At 35.2% G+C, this 17,772-nt stretch overlaps 2 protein-coding genes across 12 annotated transcripts in view; one reads left to right on the top strand and one right to left on the bottom strand.

The window, feature by feature from the left end:
* The window catches only part of LOC136853600 (uncharacterized), a 192,795-nt gene that overhangs the window by 35,355 nt on the left and 139,668 nt on the right, over positions 1 to 17,772 (bottom strand). The gene's annotated exons all lie outside the window — the stretch shown is intronic.
* LOC136853602 (phosphatidylinositol 3,4,5-trisphosphate 3-phosphatase and dual-specificity protein phosphatase PTEN-like) overlaps positions 1 to 17,772 on the top strand; it is a 57,850-nt gene that overhangs the window by 2,591 nt on the left and 37,487 nt on the right. For 6 of the 9 annotated variants that reach the window (XR_010857508.1, XR_010857507.1, XR_010857506.1 and 3 more), the window contains exons 2-10: positions 595 to 724; positions 1,669 to 1,849; positions 2,281 to 2,388; positions 2,637 to 2,772; positions 3,273 to 3,445; positions 3,971 to 4,095; positions 4,546 to 4,866; positions 9,668 to 9,806; positions 10,824 to 10,989. Coding sequence is in view for 4 of the 9 variants with exons in the window: in XM_067129351.1 (XP_066985452.1) it covers positions 595 to 724; positions 1,669 to 1,849; positions 2,281 to 2,388; positions 2,637 to 2,772; positions 3,273 to 3,445; positions 3,971 to 4,095; positions 4,546 to 4,866; positions 9,668 to 9,806; positions 10,824 to 10,989 (1,479 nt within the window). In the remaining 5 variants the exon portion in view is untranslated. The remainder of the gene's footprint in view (positions 1 to 594; positions 725 to 1,668; positions 1,850 to 2,280; positions 2,389 to 2,636; positions 2,773 to 3,272; positions 3,446 to 3,970; positions 4,096 to 4,545; positions 4,867 to 9,667; positions 9,807 to 10,823; positions 10,990 to 17,772) is intronic. The other 3 variants (XR_010857510.1, XR_010857509.1, XM_067129352.1) reach the window with 1 other exon arrangement.

The following is a 17,772-nucleotide window of genomic DNA, read 5'->3' as shown; positions in this document are numbered from 1 at the left end:
CAGTCTGGCAGGTCCTACGACTTGTTGCAGTCTAAGAATGGGTGATTGTCTTTTGTGTCTTTTGATGCTCTCAGATTGTGACTTAACATTTGAGTTGGTCTGTTTTGAAAATTCATTATGTCTTTGAGTAGAGGGTCTTTCTGATGTAGCATTCTCAGCCTGTTATGGATCCTGTGGAACCCTATAAGGTTAGAGAGTCATTTTTGTATTGTCATTAGCCTCAGCGGTGAGAGAAAATGATCTTGTGAAGTGATGGGACTCTTGCTCTCTTAAAATAATGTCCTTTCTATCTGTGCTTATAGTACTGTACTACTTTGCTGTGTTATTCAATATCGTATTTAATGTACTGTATACTGTTTATTATTCCTGTAATATGATACTGTGTCTATTTAAGTGACAAATGTTGTCATAGATAATGTTGATAATGGTAGCCCTCACATCCATTCATGCACAACGGAAGTTGCTCAAGATTATTATGTTTTTATCGAAGGACTACAGTAAGTAAAATGTATTGGATGAGAGAAGCCTTTATTCATGTATTGCTTGATTTCATAAATTTCCTTGAAGCTGCAATTCCTTAACGTGCTGGTACAGATATCACAGATCGGCTCATTGCCATGGGTTATCCTGCACAGAAGTTTGAAGGCGTTTATAGAAATCATATTGATGAAGTATGCCGGTTTTTAGAGGACAAACACAAGGACCACTATAGAATTTATAATTTGTAAGTACTGTACTGTATCACTTTTCTAAATTTACCTTTTCCATATTATTGTCTTACATTTAATGTTATGGTGTAATACTATGTAGGACTTACATAGTATTTATTGCCAGTTCATTCTTAAATGGTAGTACAGTAAACCCCCCGTATTTGCGTTCTCACAATTTGCGGACTCTCGCATTCGCATTTTCTCTGTGGAACATATCTACCCATTATTTGCGGAAAATTTGCCCATTCACGGTATTTTTCACTGAGAAATATTCACTAATTACTGTATTTTCATATAATTTTCATGAATAAATGTACTTTTTGTGATAAAACTATTAAACTACTCAGTTATAAGCATTTTTACAGGGTTTTTCTTGTGTTTAAACTATCAAAATGGGCAGTTCTAAGTGTTTTAGAGGGGTTTTAAGTATTTGCGGACATTAGCTATTCGCGGGGTGGGGGGCATCCCTGCGAATATGGGGGTTCGCTGTATATGTTGTAGATATGAGAAATGTTGGAAAATAAAAATTTGTAAAAGGTTTGGCATGACAGTCGATAAGACACTTGAATGTTAACTTTTAATAACCAAACATTTCAGAGTTCTTGTAAAACTAACAGTGCTTCTGTGTATCATTTTGAATGCTCAGTTAACTGAAATTATTTTTATGCCAGGAGTTAAGACCTGATTTTGACTAGAGATACTGTACTGTTAAGTAAAGTTACAAGGAGTTAGGAGTTATAATTTTCTTTTGGCTATTTAATATTGATAGGAAATCAGTTCAAAACACTGTCAAGAGCAAGGGCCCACATTATATGCCTGTGAACTTCACAATAACAGGGCAAGCAGTAAAGAAAGCTCCTAGGTTTTATGAAGTGTATGAATTAAGTACCGTAAGGTAATGAGACATTGCCATATTGTTTTCAGTGCATTTTTTGTAAAACAGTTTTTTCCTTGCCAGGTGTTCAGAAAAAAATAGATCCTATGATGAGGCAAGATTCCATAACCGTGTGAGAAATTTTCCTTTCGCGGATCACAATCCCCCACCACTTATGGACATAGAGCCTCTTTGTAAGGACATGGCTGAATGGCTGGAAGATGATCCTAAAAATGTTGCAGTTGTTCATTGCAAAGCTGGAAAGGTAAGTGAACAGAGGTTGTTTGGAGATTCATAATTCTGTACACTGTTGGTTAAATTGCAGATGAACTTTATTTGCAACATGATTGAGTTCAGTAGAAGAACAGTTTCATTCAGAATCTCTTATGAGTGCCACCAAGGAAGGTGTATGACCAGTATTCAATAATAAAAGAATCAACAATTAAAACACTTGCAACTGGGAGTATGTTATATGAGAGTCATTGTATGATAAATGAGTTTGCAAGAAAATTGTGTTTTGTTTTGCAAAAACATTGGTTTTATCCTTAATCATGTGAAGATCTCAGAATTCAAAAACTGTGATGGAATGATATGAACTTAACAGTGGGTTCCTTTAGGTACATTTCTTTATAAAGTATTGCTAAGATGACAGTGTTCAAGTCTCTGAGTTGACATTCCTCTACATTGTTGTTTCAGGGGCGTACAGGTGTAATGATCTGTTGCTACCTTCTGCACTGCAGGTCAAAACTCCTAGCACAAGAGGCTTTAGATTTTTATGGTGACAGAAGAACCTTAGACCGCAAGGTAAGGGGATATATTTTTGGAGTCTGGAGGTGAAACTTTAAGTATGTTGTTGATAAGTACTCTAATGCTCATTTAGCTATTTTCAAGACTGTTAGTATGGTTTATTTTCCACTGTAATCTGATCCTTGTAATTTTGATAAGTTGATCCTCATTCAACTTTTGTAAAAATAGAAAATGAATGAATTAATGTTGCTTTTTGGCACTGAAAAAGGTATGACTAATGGCATTTTGTAATCTCTTCTCCACAGGGTGTTACTATTCCCAGTCAACAACGCTATGTTCATTATTATGGACAACTAGTCGCTTCAAATTTTAATTATAATCCTCCTTTTGTTAGTCTACGTCAGGCTAGAATGAATGCGCCATTATCTAGTGTAAACTCAGGTGAGTGAAAATATTTCTGAGTACTTGGAATTCTGGCTCAGTGGTATAGTATACTAATTCTTAAACACTGTACATAGTTGGAGGGGATAGATCAGTTTCCCCTTCTTGAGAATTTTATATTACATAGACACCACCATACTTACAAGCGAGTTAAGTTTCGAACGGCCGTTTGTAATCAATACAGTACTGTAAGTTTTTTCATCCTAAAACACAATGCATTGTACATACAGTACTGTATGTACAGAATAGGCGCGCAAAACAAAATTCGAACTTAATGGTGGCAAAGGGGATCACTCTGAACACAATTTCAATTTGCAATCCCATTTGTTTGTATCTTGGACAATTTGTAAGTTGAATATTTGTAAGTAGGGTGGTGTCTTTATAGTTATAATTTGGATTTTAATTTCTGATCCCATTTGTTTGTATCTATGACTATTTGTAAGTTGAATATTCTTAAGTAGGGTGGTGTCTGCATAGTTATAATTTGTTTGACTTTGCAGAAGTGTACCTCACAGTTAGCTCCCACACCAACAAAAAAGGTTACAGTTCTCAACCAGGTGATATACGGAAAGGGAAGGAGTGGATACACTTGCCTGTCAGAGAAGAAGATGCCAGACCCATGTCAGAGGATATCAAAATCGAACTGAAACGCACAAATATTGTCAGACGAACGGTAAGTAGGTTTTTGTTGTGGATTTTGTTGCTGGAACATGTAATGAAAATATACAGTTTTAGTGATATGGTTCAAAAACATTTCATGATGTAAAAACAGTAGGTGATAACATTACACTGGGAAAGCTGGAACAAAGCCAGGTGTTTTATAATTGGTGAGGCATGCTTTATATGACTTGGAATTACTGTGCAAAGGGTTGATAGTGAAGTTGTTATTAAGTAATTGACACATAATTATAGTCATGAAAGCCTAGGTCATTCAATCTGAAGATAGTGAAAGGAAGGAAGAAAATGAAGATGCACAGTATGTAAGCTATTGGTTTGTACATGTACAACAGTTAAAGGGTTAAATGTTGAATCAGTTTTGCCAGTTTCTAGATTTGGAGAACTTTGTTCTAATTTGTTCTAATAAAATTTAAAGTTTTAATTTTTTGTAAAAAATGAAAAAATTAGTGAAAATCATTTTGATATTTTGCATTTATCTCAACCACAACTTCTGAAATTTTCCCTCTTAATTTGGCTTCAGGAGAAACTCTTCAGTGCTTGGCTGAACACACACTTTATATTAGAGGAGGGCAAGAAGGTCACGAATGGATGTGACATCAACACATCAGACCAAAACAACCACAATACTCCTAATATAAGACAAAGGTAAGAGTTTTTGGTTCTTTTTGCTTTTTTTAATGCTTACACAATGTATGGTATATTGTATCCTTGCTGCTTATTTTTGATAAATGATTCTTTCCTGCTGTCCAATATCTGAATATTATTGTTGCTAGAATTGGCCTTGCAAATTGTGAAGTGAACTTGAGAGGGATATAATAAGTAAGAAGCTGTATGGTTAAAGTTCTTAATTTTCAGTTTAGTAAATTCAGATGTAATAGATAGTAGCAGAAAGGCAGATAGAATTGTAAGAACCCATGGAGAAGTGGCTACAGGCTTCTTCAGATTTAATGTTTTGTGTAGAACTCACATTCTTCAAAACAGATCGGTTGGAAAGCTAGTGGTTTGTGCTGTATTTTACAATGTATTGAGTGCTACTTTAGTCTAATTAATCAGAATGAACCACTCAGTTGAAATTAATTTTATTGATTCGCTCAGAAGCAATAGTTTCCGTCTGCCCAAACGTGAGAGCTTTAGGCGCAAGAAGAGCGTAGCGGAAGAACCCCGTGCTCCACTCACTGGCCTTGGTGGCGGTGGTGGCAGCTGTGGGGGAAAGAATAGTGATGAGTGTAAAGGCCTTAAAGAATACAAGGAGAATTCAAAGAAAAAAATAGAAGAATCTGGAAGCAAGAGTCTCCCGACAGGCCACCTAAGCTGCCTTACAGATGAGGAATGGACTCCCAATGGTGGTCAGAGTCCTCCCCCACGCCCTCGCATTCACAATCGTCACCGCCGTCGACACCACACGCAGAATCTCCCGTAAGAATGCAGAGATTCGTGGTGTGGTTTTTCTTGCTCCTCAGATTCTCCAAAGGCACTTGAAAAGAATACTTGCAATCTGAGAGCGCTGTTTGCATAACTTCAGACATTTTAATCCTCCCTGTAACTCTCCTCATGCCTCTGCTTGAAAGCACCCTTTGTTTTGAGTAATCCTTTTTGATGACTGTGCAGCATGAACTCACCTCTGAAGTCCTTTTACAACTTAACATATTGGTGCTATAATGTTTATGATAGACCTCCTGAGGAAGAGAGAAAAGGAGGACCGAAAACTGAATTGTCTGTGGTCTTAATCTCTCCGCAGTAGTGACACTTTAATCACGCTTTGTTGATATGGCTTACTGACTATACAGACTTCACCTTGAATAGGGAATAGACCCTTATACATCACAGATTACTGAAGAAACCCAAGATTTCCTTGTCATTTAGATACTAGACTAGCACAGCTTTGGCCAGCATTATGAAAACTGAAGTATTTGACTTAGTCATCTGGAAAAATTACTAAAATCTATAGTAGGTGAATGCTGTGAAGTAGATAGACATGGTTTTAGTGTAAATCTTTCCAGGTGATGCCTGCTTCTGAGGAAAAGTTTACCTAATTCATTTACTGATTGGGTGAATATGTGGAAGTACTCTAAGTAATTTGAAATGTTTAATTGAAGCTAATGCAATGTTGGAATGTTAAAAAGTGTTGTAGATTGTAAAGTATAATTTTCTATTTGAAATTAATCTTCCCATATCGTTCACCTTTATTTTGATGCTTAATTTGCTCATAATGACTTAAAGCCAGTTTGTTTTGATTCAATAACAAAGTCAGTGTGGGATAGAGTGAAGTGAATTTTAAAATTGTTTGTCCTAGAGGCTGAGCACTTCTGAAAGATGTGGAAATTAGGTATGATAGGTATTGATGCACTTATCTAACAGCATATTTGCTTTTAAGGGAGATTTTAGTTTTCAAAGTTCTCTTGTTCAAATAAGGTTAGATGTTCGTAAAAATGTCTCCAAAACCTTTTTGCTCCTTGTTTTATGGTCAGTTGTTTTCAAGTTTTTTGAAGGCCGTTCATACATTGAAGTAAATGCAAGTTAGATATTTCTTTCCAAATGGGAGCAGTATGTACGGAAAAAATATTTTCATTTGTAAACTGTCCAGACTGTCCTACAGTTACTGATTAGAATTCCGTTTGATTATGCTCTGGTTGTCTCTGTAATTTGTCCTGTAAAGTTTATAATGTTGGTTTATACTTTATCAGCCTGTACAGTACTTTCTACAAGTTTTTATTTTGGATTGTGTTACAATTTTGTGTTAATACCGAGCCTGCTGATTAAAATGTGAATGCAAAGGTGGTAGTAATGAATTCTGAAGGCATCCTGCTACCATCCCAATAGCTTTATGAAGGCAGTTGAAGGCTAGCAGTATTGACTGTAGAGTTTGGTTTGACAGAACTGCAAGTAATGCCATTATCACTTAGTTACTACTGTAAAGAAGTAGCTGTTACTGCACAGAGTTAGTGACTTGTGAATCACTGCTGTAGATGCACAAAACTAGTGACTTGTCATGTCATAAACAGCCATTTGATGAAGAGTGATATTCTAGTGTTGTTTGAAAATTAGATAAGTAGCATAATATACATGTCAAAGCACAATTTCATCTTATCATTTTATACTTGAGTTTTATCTTTTCAGTTTTATTTTCTTTGTGTGGGATCAAAAAGTGGTGAGATGTCATCCCAGTTTTCATGGTTCATTATTATTCAGTTATTTAATAGGCAACAGAAATCATATGAAGTGAGGCCAGAAGTATGGTTTTTTTTTTTTTTTTTTACCTATTGAGGTTGTTCAAACTCAGAATCATTTTCCATCACTCATGTGCATGAACTTAGTTTAGATGCTGTTGTTTGTCATCATTTTGTGTTGACGTCTTTCACTGGATTCGAGATTGAAAATGTGTCACATGATGTGTATTATATGCATTTGTTGTACTTTTGTTTACAATTATGTACTCAAAATTCTGTTTTGGGTTTCATAACTGGAGAAAATATTAAACTGTTTATGTTTTCCATTGTCATTTACAGTGCATTTTTCAAAATTTAAATGTCAGATAGCATTTTGTAAACATTGTAAACTGCCTTTACTTTCATCAGTTTGCAGCTCAGATTTTTTAGTTTAACATTGAATAATGAAAAGATTTTAGGTACAATAATTATATTATGCTGCCAGGTACATTTATTGATTTAAATGTATTTTTGATTACATGTGTTTTAGGAAAATGGATTGCAGATTATTTGTGTTCAGGAATTATTATTAGAGAATTACAGTGGTAATTTGTTATAAGCATAGCTGCCTAAATTTATGTGGAGGAAAAAAAAATAAACTGGTGGAAATTGCTAATAGGAAGATTAATTTCTTAAAAAAAAAAATAGTGGACATTGCTGATAGGAAGATTAATTTCTTCATACTATTCACTTCTAGAATTTGGAATTAAATGTCCACAGCATTTCCCAAATCATTTAATGAGGAAGATTAATTTCTTTACACTATTCACTTCTAGAATTTGGAATTAAATGTCCACAGTATTTCCCAAATCATTTAATGTGCATCTTTATGTGTTCTCACTTGAGAATTTTGTTAACGATATCAGAGTCCTGTGGCATTCAGGCTCCACCTATGTATTATCCATTTATGGTCAACTTGGAGAGCAACTTAAGCATGAGGCCTACTCCATCCTGACTGGTCTTGGGGATGGAATGTTTGGGAGTCTTGCACTCCAGTCATTTGGCGTAACTGGAATATTGTATTTAAATATTGGTAATTCCCCCTTACCCACAAGAAGAATAGTCCATCAGTCATGTTATTAGTGACAAGTATATGCTCAAAGCTTCCCAGTAATGGAATCTTCTAAGCCAGCTGTAATTTTTATCTTCCCACAAGAAGCTGAATTGCCGAACTTTTGTGTTTGGAGGCTTTCCAGCGGTGCTTCAGGAAAGGTGCTTGCAGCATAGACAGCTCAGACAACCTTTGAACTATGTGTATTTGCCCTGTTTTAGTCTGAGTAACTTGAATTTATTGAAGGAGTGGTCTTTTTTTTTTTACCAGTTTTCTCAGTTGCAGTACTGACTGGTTTTGTATGCAACTCTTTGGTTTAACTGGAAGTATACATTTGCTCTGGACTTCTTTAACCTCTTGTGTTGAAGAGAGTCTTTCTTCTTTTTCCTGCATTGATTGCTGAACACTTGAAGAATTAGGAATGATGTATCTCCTCTTGCAACAGACATTATTGCAATAATTACATTAGCCAAGTCCAACAACTGTGCTTTTAGTTTTATCTCTGTAGTAGCACAGCAGTATGCAGAGAAACTTGTATGTCCCCTTTCAGTATTTCATCAGTACCTTAACCTGAAAGAAGGGATACAGAGAGAGATACTTTCTTGGAGCTGATTCAGCCTTCATAGCTTGCAGCAATTAGAAAATAGCGTCCAATTGGTTAACTTTCTCAGGAGTGCCTTTTGGCATTGTGGTCCCAATTTGCATCATACCCTTGTGAAAATTTAGCAGAATATGAACTTGGAGTTTTTTTTTCTAGATGCATACCTCAGGCTGACTTTTACATGCCAGGTTACTGTCAGCTCCCTTGTTCCTGAGAGGTTTGGGTCCTGTTGCCTTTATCAATCCCAGGAACCCTCAGGAGGATCCCTATAGATCTCAGTTAACCAGTTTAGAGTATAGAGGAGCTTGAATCTCTCCCTCTGAGGGCCAGTTAACAGTATACAGTTTGTCTTCGTAAATCTTTTGTATGCAAATTATTATGTAGGAATCACAGATGTTATTCTTACCATTCCATTCATTATTCAAGCGAACCAAAAAATTTTTAATTCACATTTATTTTGCATAATTTAAGCGATCTCTAACATGGAGCTACCTGTTTCTTGCCCTGTGATTGGCCATAGCAGTTATTGATGCCTCACTGAAAATAGGTTATAGAGCTGCCAGCAACTTTGCTGGTTAGTATTTTTGATAAGGTAGTCTGACTTAGGTGACAAATTGTGTTACGATTGGATAAAAAGAAGATTGTGTGAAATGTGTTTGTATATATAAAATGAAGTTTGGTTAACATGGCAAATTATATAACATTCCTTGGGTATGTAAAAGTTTTATGGATACGTTGAGAAATGTAACATCTAAGTTTGCAGTGTGTGGCGACTGCCTGCTATTTGAATTGAAATAGTTTCAAGTACTTTAATTATGCAGTTTTGTTGTTTGTAAATGACTGTGTACAAAATGAGTACATTATTTTTTTGTGAATTCTGAGAATTCCATCAAATAGTTATTGCTAATGAAAATGCTTGTTGTGTCCTTTGGTAGAACATTCATTTTGAAGTTTCATAACAACCAATAAACTAGAAAACAGTTGCATAAAGTTATAATGCAGGACAAAAAGACTTCAAGTTGTGACTTAAGTGTGCAGAATGTGAACTAATTTAGTTTTGATAGTATTTAGTAACTTTGGTTTAGTTTTCCTACAGTAAAAGAGAAAGTATAACATTGTTTGCTCTCAAGGAAGTGAAATATACAGGGTTGATACGTTGGTTTGATATGTATTTAGTAGGTATGCTGTTAAAAGAGGATATGAACATTCATAAGCAGCAGGTTGTGTATAAAATATTCTGTATAGAGTCAGAAAGAGTCACGAAGCAACCGCATATTTGTAATCAGTAAGTTTACTGCTTCGTTTATTTATGGCCTACTATTTTCAATCTTTCCTTGACATTGTACGTGTAATCCGCAGCATGTGTGGGAGTGCCCGGGACTCTTGGGACTCTGAAGCCAGGGCTAGGGAACAGGAGGTCCAAACTATTTTAACCAAAAACCAGTTGGATAAGGCCAACAAAGACACCCACCACAAATTATTACCTAAGGACTTCCAGGTGAGTCGTTTTTGGCACCTTCACATTGTGACCAGTGAATACTGGTCCTGAAATTTTCCCTTTTGTCTTATAGAATTTAGTTAATAGTAGCTGTATGTCTTAATAGTTCTCTGTTATTTATTATGGTTGTGCCGTGTTTTAGCGCTTGAAGTTTCTGGCACCATCACGTCTTGACCAGCAAATCTCGTTTTCAGTTTCCCCTTCTGTCTCAGAGAATTTAGTTAATAGTAGCTGTATGTTTTGTAATAAGTAATAGCTCTCTATTATTTATTGTGACTGCTATGTTTTAGCACTTTAAGATTTTAGCACCATCATGTTGTGACCACAGAGTCTCAATGTTGACAGTTCCCGCCCTCTGCCTTAGAAAATTAAGTTAATAGTAGCTGTATGCCTTGTAACAAGTAATATATCTCATATTATTTATCGTGACTGTGCCAAGTTTTAGTGCTTGAAGAATCTTGACTGGCTTGGATGTTTTTTTAATGTTTAGTTTCATTCCATTAGGAATGAGTCCTCGACTTACAGTCCAGTAGTACATAATTAACAATGAATAACACACATTCAGATGCTATAAACACGAATAGTGCATACATTCAGGTGTCGTAAAGTATAATTCTTAATATAAATGCTGCCATATATTATAAAAAAAAAGAAATTATTAATAAATATAAACAGTGCACCTAAACACTGAATGTAAAAGTTGCAATGTAAAAATGATTTACGTTTTTAATCCTTCAGTTCGTTGATGTGACTGGCGTACATTATTATTGTTCATTTCGTTGTTAAGTTTATATATTAAGATGTTAGTATATCCTGTACAAAAATATATATTAAACATTAGAAGATAAAGTCTTGCAATAATACAGTAAATAAATGATAAAATTTAAATTTGATTACTGCAGACAAACCCTTCATTCCAGCCCTATGACAGGTAAGTATTTTAACTTTATGGCTCGGAGAAACAACCTTATAATAATAATGACAAATCAACAATAACAACTACATGTCGTGTTACAGATTGAGCTTTGGTGGCTGGTCACCTTTGTCAACAAAGGAGGCAGCAACGCCTTGGAGTCCCGGGAGAGCGGGTCCACCCCAAGTACAATCACCCCTTCAGGTTCATCATCAGACGAAGATGACGACGATGACGATGATGAAGAGGAGGGATCTGACTGGGATTCAGGTATGCTTGGAGAGTGGACGTTTCTCTTTCCATTAACCATAGATAATAAGTGACTGCTTTATTACTAACTTAACATAGCCTACTTACAGTAGTGTTTGAATTTTGTCATGCTAATTTGTGAGTATGCAGATGAATATATAGTTTGTGGAAGTGACAAAGACACGTGTTTGTTGGAGACAGTTTTTATATGGCTTTTTGTTGAATGTGAAACTCATATTTTTATCTGTTGAGTCAAATGTTGAAAGTCCATAAAGCAGATCTTTCTCTCATATTTTTCTCCCAGTGTTTTAATTGTTACAGTGGTAATGCAATAAGGTTTGTGATTTGTTAGCTTGAACAGAATGGAAGATCCTAGACTAGTCATTTGTGCTCATGCAAATTTTAACTTGGTTGTTTACTAATATTTATAAATTGGCATCTAAGGCATACTGATGAAACTTTAAACTAGAGTTTTCGTGTGTTTAGGATTCTGTTAAGTTGTTGTATGTTTCTGCTTTGGAAATACTCAGTAATTACAAGATGTGGTGTGATTGCTTGCGTTTATTATAAACAGTATGGTTGACTGTCTGCTGTGATTAAGGTTTTGATGTTACGGACTTTAGCTTCTCAGTCAGAGAGATTTTAGGTACAAGTTTTCATGTTTTAAGTGTTAGTCATTTAATGTGGCTCCTAACTTACGCTCTTCAGTGTTATGGGCTGTCTTTGTGTTTCCTGAATTATTTTATTTCTTGTTGCTGTAGATATGTTTAATTGCGGCAATCTCTTTGCTTCCAAAATTAGTAGAAGCGACATCGCTGTAATACTCGTTAGATTAATGCTGTGGTTCATGGTAAGTTTGTTGATTTTTACATTCTGTTGTGATCAGACAAAACACTTTATAGGGGACACTGAGCAGCACTGAGGTGCTATATTTTTATTGTTTACAAGTGGTTGGATATCAGTCATATTTTGATTGATGAGAGCATGCAGGCTAATTTATGATCTATTGCTTATGAAGACCTGTGGTCATTGTGGCCCTCTTCATATATTTATTTGGATTTCATGGAAGTTCTCTGTTGCAGGGTCCCATAATGGAAGTTATTTGAGTAACGTGTTGTTGTTCCCCTGAGATTTGGGTAGTCCTGTGTATTTACAGTGTTTTGTTTCAGAGTCCTTGTAGAATGTAGGCTTGGTTAATTTTGTTAAAATGTTTGCTGTTGCAGACCTACATAAAATTTAATAAGCTGTTGGTATTTCATTTGAATTTGTGAATTTTTGTTTATGGGTTTTAAATCTCATGTTTATGTACATTAAGCTTTTTTTTTTTTTGTGAAGTTATGGCTTCAATAATAAAATATGTAAGTTGGATTCTGTATGTAATTGCTATGGCATTTTTGCTTTTTAGTGAGGAATGAAAATGGGAATTGTATTGTGCTAATTTGAATTCAAAAATTCCCCTTGAATCTTATCACCCAGTTGAAGGTGGATAAAAAGTATTCCATAATTATTTACCACAAGAGAATGATGACTAGTACAGCAATAGGTAAGGTCTTCCCTGTCATATGCTCTCTTGACACTGTTCTTTGAGGAGTAGACGTGTGTATGAGTGCCCTTCTTGCTGTGTTTCATCCTTCCTTTGTTTAACCTTTGATCATCACTGATCTTCACATCATTATTTTGTATTCGTTTTTGTCAACGTCTCATTGCAGTGTACTTTAATTGCTCTTACTTGTTTTTTATGTATCCTGTTTATCTGCCTCTATTATTTTTTTTTTTTCTGAAAAGTTGGTGATAAGTAGTAAGGCCTAACAACTGCATCAGCCAAACTTACTTAGCTATTGGTGCTGTATAACTGTATGTTAAAATCGTATTAAGACAGGCACTATAATGTTGGTCTAAAACCTTTAAAAATGTGTGCTTTTTTTATTGTAACTAAATTCACATAAAGTACCCATTTTGAACTTATAAAACCACAATACTTACTAATAACAAAATGGTGCAGTACATGTAAAGGTAAAAAAATGCTTGTGCAGTTAAATATTGCAATTACATTTTAATATCTTTTAAAATATAAGATATTTTGATGTCTGCAAACCTTATATTAATACAAGAGAGCACTATTTTTCCATCCCTTCCATTGGCACACAATGTTTGGCTCACTGACAGTCATGTCATGAGAGCATTAAACAGGTGATTTTGAGATACTTGCTCTATCAGGTGGGGTTTCACTTGTCACCCTGTAAACTTGTGTGATTTTAAGACTAAAAATATTTATTTCATAAAAGTCCAAGAAGAAACTTACTTTAGGTTTTGTTTTTGTGTATGTACAGTATATGTGTTTTGTGTTGATGGTGGCATTTTGTTGTGTTCAGATTACTGACTTGTCAGGTGGGTTGACTTGTCTATGGGTACTTTGTCTGAACGTTGCATTTTGGTATATTATAGTGCCTACCAGCATTCAGAGCAGATTATATAAAGGATCTTATTGTCTTTGGCATATAGTGGAACAGCAATTTGATTTGTTGTAAGTAATTTTTATCATCCAGGTAAATTGAAGTCGTTTCTCTGCAAAAGCTGTTTTTGATAAAGCAATTTGTAGGTGAGGTTGTTAATTGGTTCAGCCTGTAGAGAGATGTTATGCTTATTGGTCATTTTTGTTTGCTGTCAGGGTTTGTACTAGATTTGGTGTGTATTTGAGGTTTGAAGTTCCTGAATGCCAGTGGAATTAGCATTCCATGCTAGTTGTCATCAGTATATTTGGCTAGTGTTTTTAGGGTATTGTTCAGATGTTTGTTTTATGGTTGTATGTAGAGTATGATGCTTGCATTTGTCTTCTGACATAGCTTTTGTCTGCTTAAGTGTTCCGTTAACTTGGTATGGCTAGTGATCTGTTGTGTAAATGTTGCCTAAGAGCTTCCATGCAATTTTGATAGGTATTTAGCTAACAAAGTTATGGTAACCTGTTTACCGAAGTAGACATTGTCAGAAGAGGGAAATTCCACGTCTCAGGTTTATTAAGAGACAGGTTTTTTAAAAGATTAATTTTTCAGTACAAATCTTACAGTATTCATAATTATCCCTTTTCATGCCCTGAAATAGACCCAGGCACTATGGTTCTTCTTTAGAAGAAAGAAAGGAAATGGCAGTTACCTGGGAGTATTGCATACTTGTGAAGAGAGTGTCAGGGAGCTTTATGTGAACAGATTCTAGTGTCAAGCAGCTCCATAAGTTGGTAAAGATATTATTTTCATCAGACCACCTCTCAACTTGGGTGAAGGCATTGGTATAGAAAACCAAGGGAAGAATTAACTGATCACCTCATATGTGCAAAATATGCATAAACCACAAGGAAAAGGCAGTTAATAAAACGTATTAGTAACTACAGATATTCCTCAAAAAGTAAGAAAGAAAAGACAGCTAAAATGTCTGGGGACTTCACAAGGAAAGTTAAAGCACTCACAGATGCACAAATAATTAGACTGACAGCTACCTGAGACTGGGATCCACCCATGCCAATGCAGCACTGCCAGCTGACTGCCGTTTATGTTTTCTTCCTTTGGAAGAGGAACTGAGGAGTCTGGGATGATTTCATGCGCAAAAGACCTGATTTCATATAATGGTTTTGGGATGGAATAAATATATTTTATCCGCCTTACATGTAATGTAACAGATGTTTAAGGCTGTTAATACATAATGAACAGTTCGTTTAAATGTTGCCATGGAAAAGTTTGTAAAAAAAAAATAAAACGCAGTCCCTGGTTTACGGCGTGGGTTGGAAAACTGGGTTACAGCACCATAAAACCAGGTATGGTGCCATAAAACCAGGTACAGCCCTGTAAAACCACTTACGGCGCTGTAAAATCAGGTTAACGGTGCCATGAGCTAAGCACCATAAAGTCAGAATGTTGTAACCCAAGACTGCCGTAAACCAGGGACTCCCTAATATGGTTTTAGTCTTGATGCCATGGAATTAGGAAGATTTAATTTTTATATAAAAAACTCATATACAGTATGGAATAACTAACACTTTTATTGCTTTCATATAAATGTAACTCGTCAGGCTTATGTTAAAATGCCTCAAGTTTTTGTTCGTGTGTATTATTCAGTATATGAAATTATGTACTTGAGAAATGCTACTTATTCCAAATTGCTTATTAACACGTCCCTTTCTAAGATAATCCACCATAAAGAAAAGTTAGCGGCAAATAATGGTACCTTAATATTTTTCTGGTTGGGTTGACTGTTTTAAATGTTGGTGTTGCTATCTTAAAAGTTTTGTGTGGATTATTTAATGTACTGGTAGCACTAACAAAATGTCACTAATTTTTTTTTTTTTCAACCATTCGGCTCCATAGTTTACTATACAGATTTTATATAATCTGGAAATGGTGGTATAGAGCTGGGTACTGCTTCATCCCTAAATAGGATGCAATCCTGGTGAACTTGCTTGATATGAAAGTGGGTGAGCAGTTTCTCTGCTTTTGTCTTATGTTCATACTTAATTTTCCCCTTGAGCAGTTGTGCAATTGTTTCCAACCTTGTGCATTTTTCCTACCATGGAGAAAGACCTTTGAAATGTTTTCCCTCTAATGAAAAATATTTATCTCTTAATGTCGTAAAGAAGAAGGCATCTCATAAATGGGCTGGTGTCTAAGCTATCTGCTAAAGTATGACATATGAATAGATTATGCAGTAAGTACTTTATTTTTTGCAAGTATTATTTTAGTTTACTAATTTTTATGAGTAAAGTGGGTAGAAGGTGCGGGCAAGCAGTCCTTTTATCCTTTTTAAAGACATCTTAATCACTAATTCCAAGAAATGTAGGTCTTCCCTTTAAAGTATTTATAAACAAATATCATTGCTGTATTTAGTTTTGCATTGTTTTGATTCACTAGTCACAGTCCTTGGCATTTGTGTTCATGGCACACAAGGAACTGCTGAATTTTTGGGAAACACCAGAGTTGCATTTCACAGACCACCATCAGGAACACAATTATTCAAGAATGTAGCTAAAGGTATAAGGATAAACTTTATACTTAGCCACTTTTCACAGCTGTTATTTGGGCACCCAGTAACAACTTAAAGTGTGTATGGTGGGTCTCTTGTTTTCTCTTATGTAGTTGGTCTTGATTATGTTTTGTTTAAAGTACCAATGAAAATAATTTTAATGTGATATTCTATTTTTATAGGCTCAGAGCAAATTATTATTTGCACAGGGGAATACAGTGTTTTTAATCAGATGTAGTTGATTGTATGTCGTCTCAGTGGAAGAAATGTTGAAAGATCATGATAAGTGTTGTGTGTGCATGTAAAGAATATGTATTGAAGGAAACTATAGACTTAATTGTTATACAGTATACCTGATTCGTTTTGTTTCATGAAATGATTATGTGCCTGATGAATGATAAAAGTTTTTATGAAAACAAAGCAGAAAAATGGAATAATATGCTGAACTCTGGGATTGATAAAATTGCAAGTTAGGGCAAATTTAAAACTTTTGAATAGATAATTTCTCAGCCACTCTTATTTGTGACCTTGCTGTGCTTGGTAAGTTTTTTTTTTTCAATACCTTTGTTAGAAGTTGTGTATACAGCTGCTGTAGATTTTGTAATATCTGCTCTCTGAGTTAATATTATACAGAAGCTTTGCTCTTGTGTTTCCTCAATGTTCAAGTGAAGCCTGTAAAGGGCATTGGTTGATGTACTAGGAAGATAATGTGGAAGAAGAGGTTTGGTAGAAAACAACACTGTTATCAGGCTAGATGTCTACAGCAATAATCACCCTGTGGTAGCCTGACTGAGGCAGCCATAAATGGATGAATTTTAGCAGTACAGTATGTGAGCAAGACAGGCTGGGAGTGGATGTTGGCTGGTAGTATGTCTGACCATTTTGATACTGTACGCCATTGTTTGCTCTTCACTGAATGTGCAATGCATAGTAGTGCTTGTCTTCCTTGGACTTGTTCACATCTTTGTTTATGTCACTTGTTATCGCTTGGTATCTTGTGCATCCGTTATCATTGTGCCATGAATGTTAATCATGTCTCTTGCGTACTGTATTTCTTGTATTTATAAAAACAGAATTAACTTCCTTATGAAAATAAAATTAGTTTTTCCTATCTTTTGTGTTAAATGGGATTCTTGTGCAAACCTTTGCATCGTATGTTTCAAATGTACATCATCTCATGCCTTTAGTCAGCATCACCATTTGTTGCCATCAGATATCTTGTGCATTGATACGTAAGGTATTGTAATAGCCTACAGCAGTGCAAGAATGTTTACAGATACAGTAGTCGAGACACCTGCCCCTGAGGTGCAAGCTATCTCAAAGGGGATGAACTTACTCTTGATCTAGTTTCTGCTAGGTCTCAATAAAATTTGCAAACTAAAACAAATGAGTAAATTTTGATCCAGCAATCTGTTCTTCAGTTTGTGGTTTGAACTTCCAATCTTTTAGTATCCTGACTACTTTCGGTGATGTTTGAGTTCGTTACTTTCTTGAAACCACTTGAGATTTTTTTTGACAGATACCTTATGTTAGTAGTCTCTCAAACTTGCCTTTTAGACTTATCTTTCAGAATTACCATTCTCATAATTACTCTTGAAGAAGAATGATCATAAAACTTGCTACATTAGGTGAACACAGTAATTCAACTGTCGGAACTTAATTGTGGCCTAATAGGAATGACTTAGAAATCAGTGACTTGAACTTGAAATATACAGAAATTATGCTCTTTATACTAGTCATTAATTACATACATAGCTATTTCACAGTAGGCAAGTATGAAGTGATCATAGAATAGTA

Source organism: Macrobrachium rosenbergii, chromosome 27 (genome assembly GCF_040412425.1).
Source record: "Macrobrachium rosenbergii isolate ZJJX-2024 chromosome 27, ASM4041242v1, whole genome shotgun sequence".
In the NCBI taxonomy this organism is placed as follows: domain Eukaryota; kingdom Metazoa; phylum Arthropoda; class Malacostraca; order Decapoda; family Palaemonidae; genus Macrobrachium; species Macrobrachium rosenbergii.
Note: the sequence above shows the minus strand (reverse complement) of the source record. Positions and strands in the feature narration are given on the sequence as shown.